The sequence below is a fragment of the Natrix helvetica genome (assembly GCF_964273705.1).
Source record: "Natrix helvetica genome assembly, chromosome: 3".
Classification (NCBI taxonomy): domain Eukaryota; kingdom Metazoa; phylum Chordata; class Lepidosauria; order Squamata; family Natricidae; genus Natrix; species Natrix helvetica.
Window position 1 is genome coordinate 26,333,229 of NC_138549.1, and position 24,019 is coordinate 26,357,247.

A 24,019-nucleotide genomic window follows, 5' to 3' on the forward strand; every position below is an offset into this window, starting at 1 on the left:
GATGGACTAGTAATTAGTTAGTAGTAGTAGACCAGCTAGTAGCAGTTCCACTTTTTTTAATTACATCTGGTTTTGATAGAGCTGGTCCTGCAGAAGTGCACAAATAATTCTCTGTGATCCAATGTGCTTCAAGCCTGTGTATCTTAACAGTTTCTTGTGCTGCATTGGGAAACTTCAAAACTATTAGTTTATTTATTTCCACTTTGGCACCTCCAGTCCTGAAGAGATATTCAAACTTCAGCTATTTGTAAATATATATATATATATCTGCAAACACCTAGCTTTTTCGGATGCTGATATTCCTGGTTTGTAGTACAGCAATAGCACTTAGATTTATATACCGCTTCAAAGTGCCATTACAGCCCTCTCTAAGCAGTTTATAGAGTCAGCATATTGTCCCCAACAATATGCTGACCTTGGAAGGATGGAAAGCTGAGTCAACCTTGTGCTGGTGAGGATATATGCAAGTGGTATAACTGGCACACAATGCCAAGTTGAGGAAAGGGCCTCGTAGCCACAATTACCCCAGCTCTATTTCAGGTCTCTTCCGTGCATGTGTGGGCACCTCCCACTGGCCAGCTGGTCTTCGGGTGTCTGCCGCACATGCACGAAGCGTGCGCGGTGTTGGGGGTGTGCTAGCACGAGCAGGCGTATGCGCCTGCACCTTGCAGTTTGGGCAGGGTGCATGCATGGGGGTGATCATGCATGCGTGGGGTGCACGAGCATCTTGAAGTTTGGGCGTGCGCACACACTTTGGCCACTCAGTGCCTAAAAAGTTCGCCATCACTAGTTTAGGAAAGTGCAACCCCATCCAAGACCAAACATGATAAACTCCCAGACGCAGCGACACTCCCTCCCGTTCCCCGCAGCAATTCCTCTTACAAAAATTCACCTACAGTTATTTAATCTTACCAGGGGTCATATGAAAATTATTATATTTCCGGTTTGCTCTTTCTCTAACATGTCATTTTTTAAATGGGCTGTATGCGTATGTGTCTAAGTGTCTGTGTTTGTAGGCATTGATGAATTTATTGTGAATGATTTTTCAGTCTTCTTTTGTATCCCTTCAGCCTTTCTGGACTCATCTAAGAGAAAGACCAGCGTAGAAATAAAATAAAAATTTGTGGTGCTTGATTTCAGATCTTCATTTGGACTACTCCTTATCGGATGACTTCTGCAAGCATCACTTTTTGGTGGGACTGCTTCTCAGAGAGGTGGGAAATGCATTGCAAGAATTCAGAGAGATACGACAAATTGCAATCGGAGTTTTGAAGAATCTAATGATAAAACATTCTTTTGATGACAGATACGCATTAAAGGTAAGCAGATTGCCAAAATGTTTACTTTGTAAAGTTAATTATTAATTAATATCTTTATGTACAGAAGATTCTATTACATTGAGAATTCACAGACATTTTTACAGATGATCTAATTCCAGGTACTGGAATTACCTAGGCTCCACGTACTGTTGTGCTCTAATGGCAAAGATGTTCTAGGCACTATTGGCTTCTCCACTCACTATATAAAGTATATATAGTAGATCTGCACTGCTGTGATTTAAACACTGTACTTAGTAGGAGTCTTTTAGAGTGTCCAAACCTCTTCTTGTGCTCTCATTTAATTTTCCGTCTGGAAATGACTATTAGAAAATATTTTGCCTTTAGTTCTTACCAGACTAAATTTGCTGTCTTTCAATTTGAAATAGAATCCCAGGTCTTAAAAAATAAACTTTCAAAATAATAAATGTTGTGCTACTCAAAATCTTGAAATATTTATGGTCTAGTCCAGTGATGGTGAACCTTTTAGACACTGAGTGCCCAAAGTAAGTGCAAGGTGCGGGCGAAGTGCGTGTGTGTCCCACGCATGTGTGATCATCCCAGGCATGCGCCCATCCAATCTGAGCCCCTACCCCCACACATGCCCGCCCCCACCCCTACGCATGCACCCCTGCCCTCAAACATCCCCGTGCATGCATGGCAGACACCCGAAGACTAACTTGCCGATGAGAGGCGTGCACGCATGCACAGAAGAAACAAAACAAAGCCCAAAACAGAGCTGGGGCAACGGTGTGCATGCCCACAGAGAGGGCTCTGTGTGTCACTTCTGGCACGCGTGCCATAGTTTCGCCACCACTGGTCTAGTCCTAGGGGAGATCTGTCTAAACCTTTAACATCCTGATTCATTTCCAGTATTGATAAACTGATAATGCTATACAATGAAGGGGAAAGAGCTGGTTGGTTTTAACATCTAGTGTATTGTTGTCCGAAGTGCAAGACACAACAAGAGTATTTAAATGTCTGAAAAGTAATCAAAGCGTCATACATTTCTGGAATTTTCACTTAAAACTAAATCATTTTAGACAGTAGATTATCACAAAGCAATCAAATTGACCCTAATAGTGTCCCCAAACCATTTCAGGATTTAGAGAATACTTATTTATTCTATAGAGAACACTGGTGAAAATTGATCAATTTGTTTATAATTCATTGATTTATTTTCTTTAATAAGCTTACATATATTTATGCTTTTTATTTGATGATAGAAATTGGGGAAGAAGGAGTAATATAATATTGATATATTCTCATTGTATTCCTTTGTCATTATTTATTTTGTTGGATTATTTTATACTTCTGTTTGCACTCCTTTCCTTTTCTTCCTTTTTATTACTTTTATAAACTGCCTTGAGTAGTCCCGTGGTGAGATAGGCAACAAATAAATTTAATAAATAAATAAGTACATAATACATAGTACAGCACAAATTACTCATGAAATTTTATTTTTTATGGATTCTCATAGAAGAATTTATTATGAATAGACAATATAATATTTATTTGCAAAGTAACCCAATAATTGAGTAAACTTTAAACTTGTGATTTGCTCTAGAAGAATACTAAACGCAGTTTTATCTGTACTCTTTAAACTTAAATTTGGATAGGATTTTTGTACTGCTTTTCCTCAGGACATTGAGGATTTCCTGCATCTAGAAAATACTATCACTTCAGCACACCCAGTTACTTCAATCTCACATATTAGGAATTGGAAATGTGTTGACCTCTTAAAGCATTTACCATATTTTTCAGTGTATAAGACGCACAAAGATTTTGAAGAGGCAATTTTTGTAAAAAAAAGTTTTTGTACTCTGCAGACTTCCCAAAAAACAGCCCGTTTTTCATGAAAACAGGCTCGGTTTTTGTCAAAAAAAAAAAAAAAAGGCATGCATAGCCTTTAGGAGGCTTGTAGAGTGGTCCTGGGGTGGGGTGGGGAATGAGCAAAAAACAGCCCATTTTTCATTCATTTTTGCCCTCCCCAGCTCCCAGGAGCACTCTGGAAGCCGCCTAAAGGCTAGGCCATTTTTGCAAAGGGGGCGAGGTTTCGGGAGGCCCTTAAATGCTGTATTCAGTGTATAAGAGGCACTCAGATTTTCACCCTCTTCTATTTTGAGGGAAAAAGATGTGTCTTATATGCCAAAAAATACGGTAATCAGATTGGCTACTGGTATCAAGGAAACAGAGAGAGAGAATACATCCATGAATCTAATTTAAAATCCTTTTCTGGTAACTATGCATTAATGTAGATTCTCAATGCTAAACACCAAACCCCTGATGGTTATAACTAAATGAAAAACTGGAAGACATCTGATCAAATTTATGGACATTTAATATGCTTTTACTTTGGTTTAATAATGAACTTAAAAATTCTTTTACAGAGTCATCAAGCAAGGATAGCTACCTTGTATCTGCCAATATTTGGTTTACTGGTAGAAAACGTTCATCGAATTGATGTCAAGGATATTTCACCCTTCCCTATCAATGCTTCTAGCAGTGTAAGCATATTTTTTAAATAAAACAATCATATATCTCAGTGTGCAAATATCTCTTTAATAGAAAAATTAACCCTATCGAAGGATGAAAAAAATGTTTTGCATTTTTTTAACAGGGTGCAAAAGATGAATCACTTAATTTACCAGCTGCAAATCCATTGATGATGACTCCACAAAAATCTGTGAATGCCCTTGACAGCAGTCTTCAGAAAGATTTGTTTGGTGCTATATCAGGCATTGGTAACCATATACAGAATTCAGAAACTTTTAAATATAGCTTTTAGTGCAGGGGTGTCCAAACTTGGGAACTTTAAGACTTGTGGACTTCAACTCCTAGAAATCCCCAGCCAGCTATGCTGGCTGGGGAATTCTGGGAATTGAAGTCCACAAGTCTTAAAGTTCTCAAGTTTGGACACCCCTGTTTTAGTGACTTGCAGCATACAAGCTTATGAGAAACAAAATCAGTATTTATAATGACTGAAGTTGGGATGTGACAACTTCAGTTTAAATTCTCATATTGCTGTGAAGCTTTTGACTGTCTTAGGAGGCTAATTTATGTGACTGTCTTAGGAGGCTAATTTATTTCTTCACTTGATGCTGAGGTTCAAATCAAGTATTTGGCAGGAGAAAATGGGGCATGTGACTATTTGATTTCAAGTCCTAAAAGTAAAACTGAAGCAATAACTTCCATTACTGAAAATGGAGCCGTGTCGTTATGAGGTTCTATTTCTTTCATTGATAGCCCATCAATCAATGGGTTACTCATTTTTATCATTAGTATTAAATACACACCTAATCCTGATACTCCCTTCACCCCTATTTCAACATACATAGAAGTAGGCACAGGTCAATTGTTTATCCTAACTTGGTGAATGTTTGAGGGAAATGTTAAGCCAAGTAAATCTTGTGTGAGTATTGCTAGACTGGGTCCAGGAAATGATAAAAAATATATCGCCGTGAAAAAAAAATATTTTTGGAATTTCTGTTTCTCTAGAATACTTTTCTTTATCAGTTGAGACTGTAACACATCCCTTTTGTGTACATTTCATTATTCAGCACCCCCATATAATTGTTCCACTCCTAATGTTAATTATGTGAGGAATGCAGATTCGAGAGGTTCTCTTATAAGTACAGACTCAGGAAGCAGTCTCCCAGAAAAACATGGTGAAAAGAACAATTCACTAGACAAGGTATGAACTTTTAATGCATTTGTATGTATTAACAAAATATACAGCAGCATCTTGTTCTGTTACAAGTGTCAGGGCAGTCAGCCTTTCATACAAACAAGGATTTTTCATCGAATTGGGAAGTCAAGAGGGATGGCTGAAGCCTGTACCTTGGTTATGTTGACTTCTGATTGATAGGTCTGTTGTTAACTCAGCTGCTGTTTCTATGCATGCTGGGGTGGTGGTGGTCCCCCCTGTTTTTTACATCTTCTTTTAATATTGTTAGATGCCCAAAGTCACTCTGTGAGTGAGATGGGCAGTATCTAAATTTAATAAATAAAGTCATTAAGTTGAGCTGGGGTGGCCAATTAGATTGAAATAATTAAATAAATAGTTTCTGCTAAGGATAAAGGCTCACTTTTATTTCTGTCGTAAATAAGATGATGTGTATGCCACAGTTACACAGTCCTCCACAAATTTAAGTAAATTTTCAATTGGAAAAATATCACATTTACAATATATTGTAGCCAATCCCTTTACTTTGTGTGTGTGTGGCATATTTCTGTCTTAATTCTAAAAACCTTGCCAGAGGAGCATTTTTAAAAAGTGTCAACATAGTATTTTTACCTTTTTAATAAAACATTTATTAAGTCTTCAGTGGCACAAAGGTAGTCATTAAATATTAAATTTATTGCCTAAGCATAATTTGGTTGATATAGTACAATGTACAGTTTGCCTTTAATTGGCGTTCTACCTTTAGCATTAGGACTTAATTCTTGTACACTAAGAAAACAATGGTTTAATCAACTTTCTCCTTGACCTGCCTTGTGGCAGAGGGAAAAACCGCTCAGAAGACATTCTTCATCTGCACTGTATAAAAGTGGAGTAGAAGAGCGCTATTTATCATCCAAGAAAAAACGGGTCACAGTGGATTTTTCAGTACTGACAGCTCTGTCCTTACCAGAGAGAAATTCTCATGCAGCTCTTCCATTACAAGTAGAATTTGGGGTTTTTTTGTGGTTGGTTGATTTGACTGTAAGAGTGCAGTGAGTTTTGAAAATTTTGCTAAACCACTGAAGCAGATTTTTAAAAGAGAAAATAACTCAAATAATCAAGAATCAACAACATATGTGTGTGTGTGTGTGTGTGTGTGTGTGTGTACATATATGGCAATGTAAATAAAACAAAATCATATATGGAAATTAAATAAAACAAAATCACATTTTTAAAATATCTTTTAAAATCTGCTTCTAGCAAATGGTAAAATTGTCGTTAAATCTATTCCCTTCTTGCTAATGGATTAATTTCTAATGTAAAATAATTGACTGCAGTATTAAGATATTCAAATTTTAAAAATGTTTTTTATTTAATATGTTGTCAGAATGGTGGTTAGCTGTATTAATTGGCTTTATAGCCTCTTTGGTGTTTTTAACTTACCTATTGGTATATTTACCAATAGGTAAGTTAAAATTTAAAATTAAGAGAAATTTAAAATTAAATTTCTCCAGTTGGTGCAAGATAGAGGACAGAGTTTTCTATAGTAGGAAGTGATAACAGGCATAGAGGAATGAGACTGTGTGGTTACCTCAGAAGCATAATTTCATTCTCAAGATAAAAAGATAAATTAATGTATTTGTTTAAACATAATGAGAATTTCCCCCAATCTACTCAACATTCTGGACAGCATATAACATCAATAAAAACGTAATAAAAATAAGTATATCGGAACAATGATAGAGTAAAAAACTAATCACTGAAGACAGAGATAATCCAAATTGAAATAAATCCAAATTCATGAGGGAATACAAATGAAGGATTGAAAAACTTTGTTCTAAATATATTAATTGAAGCATATATGTGCTTGAACTGAATTTTGTCAAACTATCTTTATCTTGCATGATGCAAGTTTTTATAATGTGTTGTGAACATCTCTGTCAGATATTCGGAGTTACCTACTGAAGTAAATCTTACTTCTTACAATAATTGTGAATAATTATGATGGATTCTTTCTGTTCTTCATGTTTGCTGTGCTTTGTTTCTAATGTTTAATTCCATCCTGCATTGACTGGTATTTTGTGTGTATATATTTCTGGTTTTGCAACTGAGATATGCAATTCAAAATTAACAGCTCATGGTTTGTCTTACACATGATATACATAAGCATTGAGTTATGGCTTGAACTATAGATTATGGGTAGGAAATTGTTAGTCTTTGCATCATATTGGCACTCATCCTCTTAGATATATCAATTTCTACTTGCGTGCCCTGATTCTTTGAGATTGAGAGAAATGCTGGAAGACAAGAGCAGATACACAGAAAAAGAGGTGGGGCAATGGCGTACAGAACAGATATAGAGGGAATTAAAATGTTTGCTAAAGGGGGCCAGGCTATATTGGGAAAAGACTTTTATATTCAAATAAAGTTTGAATATATGTTGATCTTTATTCTATTAACGGAAGGATTAGAATCAAAATCATGTGAAGTATTAGTACTGCTTTATAAAGCCTTAGTAAGATTACATTTGGAATACTGCATCTAGTTTTGGTCACCATATTATAAAAAGGATGTAAAGACTCTGAAAACAGTGCAGAAAAGAGCAACGGAGATGATTAGGAGAATGGAGGCTAAAACATACGAAGAACGGTTGCAGGAATTGGGTTTGTCTAGTTCAGGAAAAAGGAGGACTAGGAGTGGCATGAGTGTTCCAATATTTGAAGGGCTGCCACAAAGAAGAAGGGATCAACTTATTTTCCAAAGCAATTTCCGAAGACAAGACAAGAACCAATAGATGGAAATTAATCAAGGAGAATAGCAACCTAGGACCAAAGAGAAATTTCCTAACAGTGAGAACAATTAACCAGTGGCATGATTTGCCTTCAGAAATTGTGGGTACTTCATCACTGGAGGCTTTTAAGAAGAGACTGGACAGCCACTTGACTGCAATGGTATAGGGCAGTGGTAGGTTGCAGGTGGTACGCCCCAGTAGGGGCGTACTGGAGCCTGCTTGAAGCTTCTTACCTGTCCTTTAAAGCCTTTGCCGCTTCCGTGCATGCCACGTACAGTGCCTACGTGACACTCCGCTGAGCAGCTGGAGCGTTGCGGAGGCTTGCAAAGGCGTCACTGGAAGGTACGACACATGCGCGCGCCACATACGTTCATTTGGAGGACACCGGGCCCTATTGCAACCATATCGGTTGCAACAGGATCCGGAACCCATTACTGGTATAGGGTCTCCTGCTTGGCTGGTTGGACTAGAAGACCTCCAGGGTTCCTTCCAACTATTTTAGTCTGTTATAAAGAATAGAGAAGAAAATTCCTTGATTATTTTTAAAGCAAGCACTTTTTTAGAAGGACAGTGATTAAAGTGGTGAATTAGGAATTGGGATGTCCTGGTTCAAGTCCATCTTTATTGGGTGACTTTTTGCCAGTCAGCCTTTTTCAGCTATACAGGATTGTGGAGAAAGAAAAATGGCTTTAACAAATTAATAAAATAAATGCAAAGGTAATATTACAAATCTGGAATTTTATATAAAAGAGCATCCAAAGGCTGGATGATAGATGGATGGTTCCAGCTTTGCAAATATAGGAAAATGACCCAGAAAAGCTTTCTCATATTATTAAATACTATCACACATTTATATCACTATAAATATCATTATATTTAAGGAAGTTTGATGTAAGAAACATGTAAACACATAGAAATTTAATAAAATAAAATTCAGTTTTGTCCTGTTTTTTGGTATGCTGAATTTTGTAATCATCTGTACTGTTCTCATATGAGTGTTAGAGTACAATTATGTCTTCTTTCTGAGAGATTGATATGCTTTTTTTTTTTTAATATTAATACTTAAATGCCTTATTTTTCAGAACCAGCAGACTTGCATTTCAGGAAGTTCCGTTGTTCGTTGTGATAAACTTGATCAAGCTGAGATAAGGAGTTTGCTCATGTGCTTCCTTCATGTTTTAAAAAGCATGACAGATGGTAAAGGAAAACTTAACATTTTTCATAATACATTTGGAGTAACCTTTTGGATAATTGTGTATTAGCTGTTTGGGGCAAGAAAGGATCCTCTCCCTTATAACTCAGTACATGCCCAGCGCTAAGTTTCTCACATTATCTCAACTTTTTTCAGCCATTGTAATGCACTTGCGCGTGCACACACATGCAAATGTGTTGATGTGTTACTTATCTGATACTGTTTCAAAATCATTTTGGGTACCAGTTATCAATTACTTTCAAATCATTTGCAGTGACTAATTCCTCAGCACCAAAATATCAAGATTCTGGAATTCTGACATTTATCAGATTCCAATATTAGTAGCACATCTACTTTATATCTGAAAGTATGATTCAAGTCTATTCATTTAGGATAGCGGCAGTTTGCATCAGTGGTTATTCTCCATTATTCCACTTGAGTTCTCAGTGTTGCTGAGGGTAATCAGATTCAAGGATATCTATGGGATAATCCCCATGGTAATTTAATTAAAGATCATTACTTCATGGATATCCACTCGCTAGTACTTTGACTAATTTAATAATAATTTATTACTGATTGATCAAAACCACCCGTACTCAGAAACTGATTTATTTAATTTCATATTATTGTCAGCCTCAAGTCAATAAGTTATGCTTAGTCTTCAGTAGCACAGAATCTCGATTTGTTTCTGGAGAAGGGTTTGAATTTGGTTCTTAACTTTTCAGTAAAGGTATCTATATTGTACATACATACTCAAAATTGATTAGTAAGTACTTTTAACAGAGGATTCACTTAATGTAGCAGAATTATAGCTTCTTTTTAGCTCCTTAAGTCTAAAAATAATTGCTCTAATTACAGTTTTATTTTCTTGTACTTTGTAGATGCTTTGTTTACATATTGGAACAAGGCCTCAACATCAGAACTTATGGATTTTTTTACTATTACGGAGTAAGTTTAAAATACCATACAGTTACCCTATTAGCAGCACAATCTAAATCTTATACGTAACATTCAAGATAAACATTGTATGTCTTTGGTGGCACAGTGATTAGAATGCAGTATTGCAGACTAGTAAGGCTAAGTGCTATTGCTACTGTATTTCTGTTAATTTGTGTCCTATTCTTGAAGACTGCTTAGACAAGGCCCTGCAGTTTTCGTGGCAAGGTTTTTCAGAAACGGTTTATCATTACCTCCTTCCTAGGGCTGAGAATGAGTGACTGGACCAAAGTTACCCAATTATCTTTGTGCCTAAGGTTGGACTAGAACTCACAGTCTCTGGTTTCTAGCCTTATACCTTAACTACTATACCAAACTGGCTCTCTAAGTATTGTATATGATGTTGTAATATCATAAGCATTTCAGTTATAAAAGTACCTATATGGTGAGGTAATCTTAGATTCAAGAGAAAGAATATGATATATCCCTTATTTTGGCTCTAACATTAGCAGAATTTGTGGATAGTTAACCAGGACTAGGTCAGTTAAGTCAGGGTGACTTCTTTTTTGCTCTCTTTCAGAGTATGCTTGCATCAATTTCAGTACATGGGGAAGCGATACATTGCCAGGTAATGTGTATAAGTCAAGTGTGTTATTTTATTGCAACAGAATGCTTTAAAATCTTGATGATTGACTAACGTCTAACATTGGGAAAAATGCATATCAAGAAAGAGGTAAGTAATCAGACTTAGTTATCTGACATGTTATCTGTGGCTCCTGAATGCATTTTGGTTCCACCTTGACAGTTTTTTGATGCCATAGAAGTTGTTGTTAATTATTATTGTAGCTGTAGAGATTACAGAATGTTTGGCTAAGGAAAGTAGCATATTTTTATACAGTATTAGAGATCTGAATTAAATTGTCCATTCTGCGATATGTATTCTCTTGGCACTTTAGGAAGTTTGAGAGAATCATCATAAATGTCTCCCGTTCCTGTCCACCATTAAGGCTGATATTTTATGCTTTGATATCAATTTACTTAAGTAAATAATTAAATAAAATAGAAGAGCATTTTAATGTTGAAAAAGTAGCCTCCTCAAATAATTTGGAATGAACCTGTTACTTGCAGACACATCAAAAGTTGCCCAAAACAATTGGATTTGAACCAAAGCTTCCTGAGCAGAGGGCACACCACAGTCTCCTTCAGAAGTAATGGAACCCACCCACCCCTTACTCAGTGAAGCATGGATTTTCTCTCATATTCAATCTCCTACCATCTCATTAGTTGTCATCCAACTGGGAAGTGGTGGAATTGACAGTGACACTACAGAGGGCCCGCTCCCATTTTCTAAGGACCTAGTTTGGATATACTGAATAAAAACATGCATTGCTTTCTCTCCCTCCCTCCCCCCTTCCATTTCTTTACACAAATGTCAATTCCTTGCAAGTGTGAGGAAGAATAAAGATGCAAGAATTTCCTGTTTCCTGAAGTTAATTATTATTTGAAAATAGACACTGGGTTTCATAAATATTGGGTATCTTTCAGTTATGTTTGTTTGCTTCATAAGCCTGTTTTTATGAAATTGCAAATTCGCATTATCACTTCAGATTGCAGGTGTAGACTATCCAAGAAATATGCATGGAGCATATTTAGGATACCCATCATTTACATTTAGTATTGCAAGCCTCTTTGGATCTTGAGATGGGCAGCATATATATTTAATAATAAATACATAATTTCTGGTTTCCAACACTAGAGCTTTCACCTGCAATCTCAAGTTGTAAATTCAAGATAACAGATTTGCATTCAGACTTCATACTTCCTGATCGTGAAAATTGGGTCTGTAAATGTTTGTGCTGATAAAATTTGGGGTGAGAACACAGTGGACTCAAACCACTGCCATTATTGCATTATCATATTGTATACAGGTAGTCCTCGACTTACCACAGTTCATTTAGTGACCATTTAAAGTTACAACAGCATTGAAAAAAGTGACCTATGTCCATTTTTCACATGTACAACCTTTGTAGCATCCCCGTTTTTGATCATGTGACCCAAATTCAGGTGCTTGGCAACTGGTTCATGCTTATGACGGTTGCAATGTGCTGGAGTCACGTGGTCACCTTTTGCAACCTTCAGACAAGCAAAGTCAATGGGGAAGCCAGATTCACTTAACAACCGAGTTACTAACTTATCAACTGCAGTGATTTACTTAACAACTGTGACAAGAAAGGTCATAAAATGGGACAAAGCTCACTTAACAAATGTCTTACTTAACAACATAAATTTTGGGCTCAGTTATGGTTGTAAGTTGAGGACTGTCTGTATTAAAATAGAATGATAATTTCTGTGAATTCAATCTATCTTTCCCTTGATTTGTTCTTCTATTGCAAAACGGAAAAAATTTAATTAATGTAATTATAATAATGGCTATTGCACAGAAAATATATCATCCAGACAGCATGTGATAATATTGAAATGAAAATTAAAAACATGCATGTTTCTGATTTTGTGGGGTTGAAAGAAATTCACAAACAAATATTAACTCTACACATTGAAATGCACCAAAGGAATGTATTAGCAAAGAAATTGCATGCGATATTTACACACCCTATAGTTAAGAGTAACGGAGAAGTGTGTAATTCTGGTATTGGTTTTCGTTTCTTGTCAGCTCTGGTGGTGGTACACACTAGGAGGTTAGTCGGTACTGATTGCTAACTCAGATCATTTTCTTATTTCCTTCATTTGATTGCTGGCAAGTTTAACAAAATATATGGCTCTACTCCCTTCCTGCCTGGTAAGATATAGGTGGTAGCCTTTTTCACGTCATTCTGCTTTAATTGCATGTGTGCTTATTAAAGACCTGTTGACTTTCCTTTAACTTCTTTTCACAAATATGTATGACCCACAATATATTTTAACTTTTACCTTATTTTAATTTATTTTTAAAAAAACCTCCTGCAATGCTTGCAAAATACTTCTTATTTGTGCTAATAAATGCAAAACAGCTCAGGACCGACAGGTCAAACAGTTAATCTTTGTTGACTGAGTCTGGTTTTAAAGACTACCGTGGCTGACTATCTGAAAACCATTCCAACATTTAAAAATTTTTTAAAAGACCACCCAACATTTCCAGTTGGTAATTAAATTGTATGGGCCACCTCCTCCATATAGTGTGGGCCATATATAATTGCTTTGGCTGGCTAGATTTGTTCACATGGACATTAACTGAAAACACAAGAAGCTACTTTGTATTTTCATTCTCTAGTGGAATTTTTTGCTTCAGCTGCTTAACTAACTCTCTCCCTCTCCTGCTGCAGTGCAACATGTTTAACTTTTGCTTCTGTCCAATTTCACTCATCTTGCAGGAACCAGGAGGGGTTGGGACCCATAGTTCATGATCGAAAATCTCAGACATTGCCTGTTTCCCGTAACAGAACAGGGATGATGCATGCCAGATTACAGCAGCTGAGCAGCCTGGATAACTCTCTCTCATTTAGCCACAGTAAGTTCCATGACATCATAACAGCTGAAATCTCATCTGGTACCACAACACCAGGGGCAGGTCAAAACCCACACCAGAGCATGTCATGGACTTTAGTTTTCTAGGTCAAACCAAAACATGAATCTGCTCACTGGACAGCAGGAACACCAAATGCAAACACAATGTTAAACATGGTTGACATACATACATACCAAAAATACTCTTTGCAGACTTGAAAATGATGTATTTACATTCTGTGGGGTTCACCTTGAAAGCTTTTTTGTGTGTCCAATGCTGCTGGGAATTGTGTCAGTTTACAGTTTGTCCCGAGTCCTCTTAAAACGGGGAAATGTGCTTAGTTGATTACGTGACCATGTTTTGACGTAGAGTTTAAGAGGAACCTTTTGCAGTAGTTTGAAAATACTATGAAAATGTAAAGTCCATGATTTAGTTTGGATGCGAAGAAGCACACAGTAATTAAGTGAATTTTTCTGTGTTTTCAGTGTGAGAAAAATATCAAGTTTGCTTGGAATTTCTGTAGACAATGGTAAGAAAATGAGGTTACAGACAGATTTTGTTGGAACCGCTTGAAATAATCATCTCTGGAAATACTTCAATTTTATTAGTAAGAAGAGCATTCAATAGACATTTTTTAAATAACAGAAAATATCAAGTTAAGAACAGGCAGATTGCTGAAATAACACATGCATATACACACATAGACTCCCAAACTTATACACTCATATATTCCTGTCATACTCATTTTTAGGGTATACAGCACTGAGAAAGAGCATTAAAAACAGGAAGAAATAATAAATGAAAGAAAAGGAAAAAGCCCGGGGTTTAGAAAAAGAAAAGGAAACGTAATTAAAAGTAGATAATACCAAGACTATTTGCTAGATTTTTCCATATCTGTCTGTGTAAAATATTCTTGTTCTCACTATGTCCATACACTGATTTTATTATCCAGGCTTATCGTTAAAAAAAAAATTAAATTAATTTTTTAAAGTTTTCTAAACATCAAAGTTTAGTTTTAGCTAAAATTTCTGACTAAAATAAAACATCAATTCAAGATCAGGCACCTTGCTGAAATAATGTATGCTTATATACACATACTGTATTGGTTGGAAACATCCGGAAGAGGCCTTCAACCTGCAGTAGATAGACAATGGCTAAAATGATGATGATGATGACGAGATATACACATAGATGCACAGAAATATAAATCGGGGGTTTTTTGTGCCAGAGTGTAGAAAAAGAAAAGGAAACCTAGCTAAAAATGGCTTACACCCAGATTCTTTGATAGATTTTTTTCATATCTATCTATTCTTATCCTTGCTTCCACTATGTCCGTCTACTGCTTTTAGTCTCCAAACTGCTTAATGAAATTGCTTTGAGGATTTCTATCAAAATCCAGCTTTCTCAGTCTTCTTCTTTCTCTCAGTCCATCCATACGTTTCTTTTGCAATTTCATCATTCTTTCTACATGATCAAATCATATGCATATACTCCTTGTAGTGGTCCATATTATTTCTGAGTGGAATGATATTCCACGGAGCGTACACTATAACAAATAAAACGCATTTGCTGGATCCCGTTAGATCAGAGTTCCCCAACCTTTTCAGCTTTGCATCCTGGCAGAGGGGAGGCTGCGTAAGTGGCAGTCAAGCATGTGCAGCTCCATTTGGGGGTGCATCGCCCACCACTTCCGCAGCCCAGTTCCAAAAGGGTCAATACCCGGTAGTGGGCCATGGCCCGGGGGTTGGAGACCCCTGTGTTAGATGACTCTCTTTTAATCAAGGGAGTTGGAGCATGCCTACTCTGTCAGTTCTGGGAGGATTAGCAGAAACAATTGGAGGCAGGGGATCCCTCAAATAACTCAACACTATGCCATCCAGGTCTTTATAGGTGACACGCATCACTTGAATTGCAACCGCAACATAACTGAAACCCAGTTCACCTCATAGAACAGAGGTATTGCAATAATGTACTACAGAACATCCCAAACTGGCCACACCACTGCATTCTGGGTCACTTGGGCATAATTGACGCACAAGATTGATCAGGGCAAAGATCTTCCTAGCCACAGCTGCCACCTGTTCCTCACAGGAGTCATGCATCTAAGAAGATTCCTTAAATTGCACAGAGTCAGTGGGAATGCTACCACCTCATCAAAAAAAAACACAAAAAGATGAAAAATCTATGGATGCAGGAGACCTCAAAGCCTATAGCTATTTATTCCTGCCTTGGTTGAGTTGCAGTCTCCTCATTCAGACTCATTCACAACTTCCAAACATTGGGAAAGTAACTCGGTGGCTTCACTGAGTTGCAACAGAAGAGAATTTATGTTGCTCAGGTTTGAATTGTAGAGTCCATGGCGCTTTCTGAGCTTGGCTATTTGCTTGTTGACATGTAATTACCCATCTAGGTAACATCATCAGTGCCAATAGCAATGACTATCCTACAACATCTGCAAGCAAGCAACTAAGGCAGAGGTATGCAACTGAATGCCTCAGACTCTCACTGGAAGTTTCATGCAGATGAGGGCAAGACAGTTGAGCCCTGTGGTAACCTGCAAAGAGTAACAGGACTTTGGAGATCTTCTACTCCAACCCTCTGCTCATTTCAGACAAATGGTTGCCCTGTCTCTTCTTAAAAAACCTATGGCTAGATCTTTTCCTACTGTCACCAACACCAGCTGGAACCAATCTTGAGAGAACCACGCCACAACATAACCAACCAGAAATGACATGGATCTAAAATACAAGCAACTGAATTCATAGTCTTAAACCTCATCAGGCCAACTCTCCCCAAATAACCGAACTATGCCTCAATCAACTCCATAGGACTTTGACTTGAGAGGTAGACTCTTGCTGTTAGAAAATCCAAGCAAGTTTGTCCAACAGATGCCTGGAATAAACTTCACAATATCTCTTATATGTTCCCTGGTTTCTCCTTGGGGAGGAGAAATCTGGTCACTTTAAACAAGACCATCAGAGGGTATTTTGCAGATGAAATAAGGATGGATGGATAATTATGTGTTGCTGCCTTTATTGCCCCAAGATCAGCCTTAACAAAGGTTTTCACTATGTTTAGTTGCGTTCACTCTTTGTTTTCCTCCAGGGGCACTCTAGGGATTTCTTATGTGGCTTCATCATCCAGAATGTTTCTGAAAACCACGGGGGATTCCAGGATCCCTATGCACAGAGTTCTTACACATGTGCTCTATTTGAGGGCCTTTGTCATACCCTCATTCCAGACAAAGACTAAGGCCTCAGGTGAACCACCTACCTGATGCTCAGAAATAACCCAAATGTTCCACTGAAACCCACCTACTTCCGTCAGACACCTGGGATAGACCGATTGAATAGCAATAGCACTTAGAGTTATATATCACTTCACAGTGCTTTACAACCCTCTCTAAGGGTTTACAAAGTCAGCATATTGCCCCCAACAACCTGAGTTCTCATTTTACTGACCTCGGAAGGACAGAAGGCTGAGTCAACTTCGAGCCACTCAGAATTGAACTCCTGGAGTGAGCAGTGAGTTAACCCTACAGTACTGCATTCTAACCAGTGTCACCATGGCTCTTGTTCCTCCCACCATGGCTCTTATTCTTCCCAGGGTGCTGCTGGAGAGAACTTCAAGATCAATAGGGAGTAATCAGACCATAGACAGAAGACTGATAGTAACAACCACCACTTTCAGATGGTTTGCCATCATCCCGAGACAAAAAAGAGGTCTTGTATGTGAGCCTGCTGTGAGTCAGATTTTTGGTAATCTGGGCCAAGTTGAAATTCCCCTGTGGCTTACATTTGGGAACTCCATTGTCAATCTGGTTGCTGCGTTGAGCAGCTCAGGTAGGGAGCTGCTATGTAGGAGGGAGTCTGGTATGATAGCAGCAGTCTTAATCCAATCCTGGAGCCTAACTTAACAAACAGGATTTCACTTACTGTTGTCTGGAGAGCAATTCTCCTGGATGCTACTACTCTCTGTCACATGACAGTTACCACACTACTGCTCCTACTTCATTTCTGACAAAGGCAGTCTTCCTTCCAGTCTTCCCAACCACCAGGTATCACTAATACATGCAAGGTCAGCCCTTTCACCAATGGTAAAGTTAGGGATGAGTGGAATTTTATTATAGATCAACCATGCATTCCACAATAGCAGCCAGAAAGTTATAGTCCCCGAGGCTCTGATGACCAGGCATTGGGCCAGAGCACAGGAGGCTGGGCACAGCATCTCTTCTAACGACCAAAACCATGAGGACCCCTATTTGTTACTCTTCACACACAAATATGGCATTTCCTTTTAATTCAACTGAACTTTTTATTTTATGTGTCATAGCCAATTCTAACATACATACGTACATACATACATGCATATATATAAAATCAGCAGAAGCATGTTCTTATACACAGATTTTTAAAAATTCTTTTTATATTGAGGGGTCCTTGGCGCTCTTGGAGCTTGGTTGTTTCTTCAAGGATTTCATTACCCAAACTAGATGACACCATCAGTTACCAAAGTTTTAGTTAACATTTGCAAGAAAACAAGCAAGCTCAGAGAACACCAAGCACCCCTAACTCTGAGCTACAAATATTCTCATTTTATATTGTTTTTTTTCTTGGCAACAGATGTTCTCTACTAGAATTTATGTCTTAAAATTTCCTGATTTTCCCATCTTTAGTAAACACTAGACAACCCATGATCGATTAGGTCAGTGGTGGGCAACCTTTTTTTTCAACTGAGCCAAATCTCGCCAAAACCACGATTGAAATTTATTTTGAGAGCCACATTTTTAAAACCGAAAATACATAGGATGGTACACTGTTTTTAGTTTCAATAAACTCTGGCATTTGAAGCACGCAAGTCTTAAAGCTGTCAAGTTACAAGATCCTTGCATCCCTAACCCTTTAGGAAAAAAACCCCAAGGGGTCTTCAAACCTGACAGCTTTAAGACTTGTGGACTTCCACTCCCAGAATTCTGAGAATTGAAGTCCACCAAGGGCATCAATCATATTAGCCCAGGGATCTGCAAAATTGGCTCTTAAGACTGGTGGACTTCAACTCCCAGAATTCTGAGAGTTGAAGTCCACCAAGGGCATCAATCATATTAGCCCAGGCAGGGATCTGCAAAATTGGCTCTTAAGACTGGTGGACTTCAACTCCCAGAATTCTGAGAATTGAAGTCCACCAAGGGCATCAATCATATTAGCCCAGGCAGGGATCTGCAAAATTGGCTCTTAAGACTGGTGGACTTCAACTCCCAGAATTCTGAGAATTGAAGTCCACCAGTCTTAAAACAGCCACCTTTGCAGACCTCTGTGTTAGCCCAAAGCCTGGCGCTGGGCGGGCCTTGCTCCCCCATTGGTGGAGCCCCAAGAAGCGAGGAGGGAGAAAAAGAGACGGAGGCCAAGGAGCTTCTCCCCCCCCGCCGCAAAAATCTTATCAGGGAGCCGGCGGGCAGTAGCAAATTAGCTGATCACGCGGCGTGATCGGCTAATTTGCTACTGCCCGCCTGGCTCCCCGGTTAGATTTTTGCTGGGAGGAGGCGGGGGGGGGGGAAGCTCCTTAGCCTCCGTTTCTTTTTCTGCCTCCTCGCTTCTCGCCCCCGCCCGACTTCAGGATCCTCCCTAATCATTGTGGGTCGAAAAGAAAAAAGGGAAAGGGGCGCTTGTTTTGAAGTGCCCGAGAGGAGGGAGGGGAGCGGGCGCCCGGCACACAGAAGAGCCACATTAAAGTGTGTAAAGAGCCGCATGTGGCTCGCGAGCCGCGGCTTGCCAACCACTGGATTAGGTCATCCTTTAAGAGATATTTCCTTTCCTTACCTAAACAGAAACAGAATGACCAAGGGTAGGCAAAACCCCAATGAATGTGAGAGAGGGTCTAGAATAGGCCTGTCAAACTGGCGGCCCACAAGCCAGATGCAGCTCGCACAGACCATGCCCACTACGGCTCTGTAAAGGCAAAAAACATCACAACGCAAGCAGTTTTGACACCCCTGGTCTAGGACAACTAGCTGCAGGACAATTCAATGCTATATTAATCACTTCATTTAGTTATTTTTATTGTTGGTGACACATTTTCATTGAAATTATTGTAACTCTTGTATTTCTGGATTGATATTATTTTATTATTAAGGGCCATGGTGCCACTGAAATTAATGTAACTTTTGTATTTTTTGTCCTGCGGCGAGTTGTTCCGTTCTGGCAGGAGAGACTTCCATCTTTCTGCTGGCTTCCTCACTGATTTTGTTTGTGGGAAGCTGCAAGGATGTGTTGGAAATCACAATCAGGTGACTGGCAGCCACCACAAGTTTGCAGATGTAATTGTTTTGAAGATCCTTAGAATTTCAGTTCCACAGGAGTAATGGGTTCTGGATTTTGGATGTGTTTGTTAAGTACCATTTGAAGTACCGTGCTTCAAAATTATTCCCTAATGAGGCACAGTTTCAACTAATTAAAGGTTACAGACAGAGAGGAGACTTTTAGTAGTATACAGATTTTAGCAAAATACATAATTCATCTGATTTTGTGCCATAATATATGACTTGCTATGTCATTCACCTCATTTTCTTTGTCAAGCACAGCAGCTTTTTTCTTTGATACATTAATTTTCTGATTGTTCTTGTTGTATCTTACAATCTTCTAACTTTCACTGCAAATTGTTCTGATTTACAGCCAATAATGCAGAAGCATCTGTGTACAAACATATATATTCACATCCTACTATCATTATATGCATCCTTAAACACTTAGTCATAGATATAAAACACTAAAGAAACATCATTTTTAACTGTTTGGTAAGCATTCCAATTATTCTCGCATATGTATAATTACTGTTGTATACTGCTCTGATCACATTCAGCAATCAATTTTCAACACTGTTTTTGAACAAAATATTCTACAGTTCAAGTCTCATCCTTTTATCATGCTTTTTAATGACACTACAAATTAATATTACAATAAATAGACATTTATATATGTCTCAATGACCTATTATTTCATAATAAACACTTAGGTTTATACATTACATTGATATCCTTTTTGTTTTAGTTTCGCAAACATATAACTCATCTATATTTTTGTTAATGTCCTATTTATTTTGACATCTCCAAAGATAAAATGCAAAATATAAGAATAGAAAAAAAAGAAAATCTGACACCAAGCAAAACACCATGTGTACCAATTCCCACCAAATATCAAATACATCTTACGCTAAACATTTAAAAAAATCCACCTCAGATGAATTCTGGAAAATGAATAAAAAATCTGATATTTTCTCCTCCCCTTACATAACAGGTCTTTAAGATATATATATGTTGTATTTGTACTGATAAATAAATAAAGGGAGACTAGTATAGATCTATTTCGAGCTAATTACAACACAAATATAAAAAGGCAACATTAAAAATAAAAATATGGTTTTCTGCCTGCATGGTCTTCTGTGATGAGCCGAAGGACAGAAACAGGGAGTAGTGACCTTCCTCCCATATTTAGGCATATCAGGGGTTGTAACACAAATACATACCTATTTCCCTGGCTCAGCTGATAAGGAGATGAGCCTGTGGCTTAGTGGCTAAGACTCCTGCCTAATATGTAATACAGCCCAGATTCAAATCCCAGTAAGGGTATGGCTAGGTGATGAGAGCTAAATAGCTTGAAATAATTCTATACTAGTCTCCCTTTATTTATTTATCAGCACAAATACAACACAAACATACACACACACACACATGTATTTGTGTTACAACCCCTGGTATGCCCAAATATGGGAGGGAACTCACTACTCCCCCTTTCTGTCTATCGGCTCACTACAGGAGACCATCCAGGCAGAAAACCATATTTTTAATGTTGCCTTTTTATATTTGTGTTGTGTTTGTGCTGATAAATAAATAAAGGGAGACTAGTATAGCTCTATTTCAAGCCAGCACCAATCAGCACACTTACTGAAACAAAGCCAGCACTCCACACACTCCCACCAAAATTTACAGAAAGACGGCAGCTCCGATAACACTTTAACCCCAAAACCCAGCCTGAAGATGGCGAGTGAGACCTCGCTGAAACGTTGCCAAGACAATCTCAATCTTACACGGGAAAAGACCCGAATACAACAAGACCAGCATACCTACACCCGTGAATAAATTATTTATTTATTTGTGTTACATACTTTATTTATTTATCAGCACAAATACAACATATATATATATATATATATATATATATATATATATATATATATATATATATATATATATATATATATATATATATATATATATATATATATATATATATAATTTTTCTTAATACATTTCTCAATAATTTTTCTTTATACACACACACACACACACACACAAACCTAAACAGTGAACAGGTAATCCCAAAGATTAAAACTAGTCTTCAAATCCCTGTTAACCATCTGTTATTGTATTTAACACGTAGAAAGTCCCGAAATGGCTTCCAGTTTCTTATAAACTTGTCTAATCCATTGTCTCTAATCAAAGCAGTTAATTTTGCCATCTCTGCTAATTCAGTCAATTTTAAAATCCACTCTTTGACTGTCGGCGTTCCCTTTTCCTTCCAATGCTTAGTATAAACAATCCTTTCAACAATCACCATATTAAGAAACAGCGTTATTTCAATATTGGTTTGTCCATAATACCTAGAAAAAAAGCTTCAGGTTTCATTAATATTTGTGTTTGAAATTAATGTATTTATTTCATTTCACAGTTTATGTTCTTTATTGTTTCCTTTTTTCCCCAAGCTGCAATTTTTCATATACCCTGTACCCCCTAAAATAAGACCTCCTCAGATAATAAGCCCAGTCGGGTTTTTGAGCGCATGCGCTAAAAGTCCTCTCCCGAAAATAAGCCCTCCTCGAAAATATTTCAACACAGTAGCAGCCATGAGGTGACCACGCTCACCACCTCTTGCACCTCAAAAATAGTAAGACCTCCCCAAAAATAAGGCCAAGTGCTTATTTCGGGGGTCAAAAGAAAATAAGACCGTGTCTTATTTTCGGGAAAACATAGTAGTATGGATATCATCAAACCATAGTTTTCGATGAACGAGTGTTTCACACAAAATGCCTATAATAATATCAAGTAGAAATAAACTTCATTGCTGGCTTTTTTAAATTCTGAAGCCTCTACTGCTCTTTCCCTGTTGCTAAAAGGGAAAAACGTAGACAGAAGCAATCCCATATTTTTGTTTTTAGATAGATCCCATGGAAACAACTCTGTGACTAGTCCAGAATCCAGAACTTCACTGTGTCTGATTCTCTTTTAAAAATGGCAAATGTAACCACATGGCTCATAAAATGGCTTAATTCTTGTGTGTGCCAGCTTGAAGAATTGCATTTTCTCTTGATTTATTTTTATATGCATATGTTTATATTAATTGAATAAACTATGTTGTTAATCTATGCTATATTTTACTTGCTTATTTTAGTATCTTAATAAAGTATTAGTATTCTGTGGCCATTAAGTTCAAGTGCAGTAATGAGTAAATAAATTTACCAATGAATTGATTTGGCCTATTGAATTTGTAATATAGGAATGGCAAGCTAATTAATCAAAAGTTTATTCATTTCATAAATTGCTTTGTTTTATGTATGTATGTATGTATGTATGTATGTATGTATGTATGTATATGTATATGTATATGTATATGTATATGTATATGTATATGTATTTGTGTTACAACCCCTGGTATGCCCAAATTACATCGGCCTAATATGCAATACAGCCCTGGTTCGAATCCCAGTAAGGGTATGGCTAGCTGATGAGAGCTAAATAGCTTGAAATGGATCCATACTAGTCTCCCTTTATTTATTTATCAGCACAAATACAACACACACACACACACACACACACACACACAAAACAAAGCAATTTATATATAGATATAGATTAGATAGATAGATAGATAGATAGATAGATAGATAGATAGATAGATAGATAGATAGATAGATAGATAGATAGATGATAGATAGATAGATAGATGATAGATGATAGATAGATAGATAGATAGATAGATAGATAGATAGATAGATAGATAGATAGATAGATAGGGCAATAACTTTAACTAACCTTTTTCTCTGAAAATAAGACCTCCCCGGATAATAAGCCCAGTCGAACTTTTGAGCACATGCACTAAAATAAGCCCTCCCTGAAAATATTGCAACAGAGCAGCAGCTATGAGTGACCACACTTGCTGCCTCCTGCACCTCAAAAATAACAAAACCTCCCCGAAAATAAAGCCAAGCACTTATTTCGGGGGTCAAAAGAAAATAAGACCCTGTCTTATTTTCGGGGAAACACGGTATATTAAAAAAACAAGATAATTCTTGACCATTAGAGGTTTAGGCATGAAACCAGACCAAAATTGGTCAAAATCTGTTGCAGTTCAATTTCTAAGTGAGTCCCATAAATAAAATAACCCAGTCAAGGAGGCTGTGCTTGTTTCAATGATATGGCATTCCTTCCTTTTTTCATTTCATCTTCAATAGAATTAATTGTATTTAGAGATTTGAAGTAAAATTGTTTGCCGTCAGAGGCTTCTTAATAATACTAATTAATTTAATTTAATCAAATTTAAAAACGGTCTTCTAAAGATGAGTTTTTATG

General features: G+C 37.4%; 1 protein-coding gene across 10 annotated transcripts in view; it reads left to right on the forward strand.

The window, feature by feature from the left end:
- Positions 1–24,019, forward strand: part of DOCK9 (dedicator of cytokinesis 9) — a 137,196-nt gene that overhangs the window by 88,278 nt on the left and 24,899 nt on the right. For 4 of the 10 annotated variants that reach the window (XM_081948181.1, XM_081948179.1, XM_081948184.1 and 1 more), the window contains exons 31-38: positions 1,141–1,319; positions 3,707–3,823; positions 3,937–4,060; positions 4,877–5,010; positions 8,854–8,968; positions 9,845–9,911; positions 10,480–10,527; positions 13,268–13,404. In XM_081948181.1, coding sequence (XP_081804307.1) covers positions 1,141–1,319; positions 3,707–3,823; positions 3,937–4,060; positions 4,877–5,010; positions 8,854–8,968; positions 9,845–9,911; positions 10,480–10,527; positions 13,268–13,404 — 921 coding nt within the window. The other 6 variants (XM_081948186.1, XM_081948187.1, XM_081948180.1 and 3 more) reach the window with 5 other exon arrangements.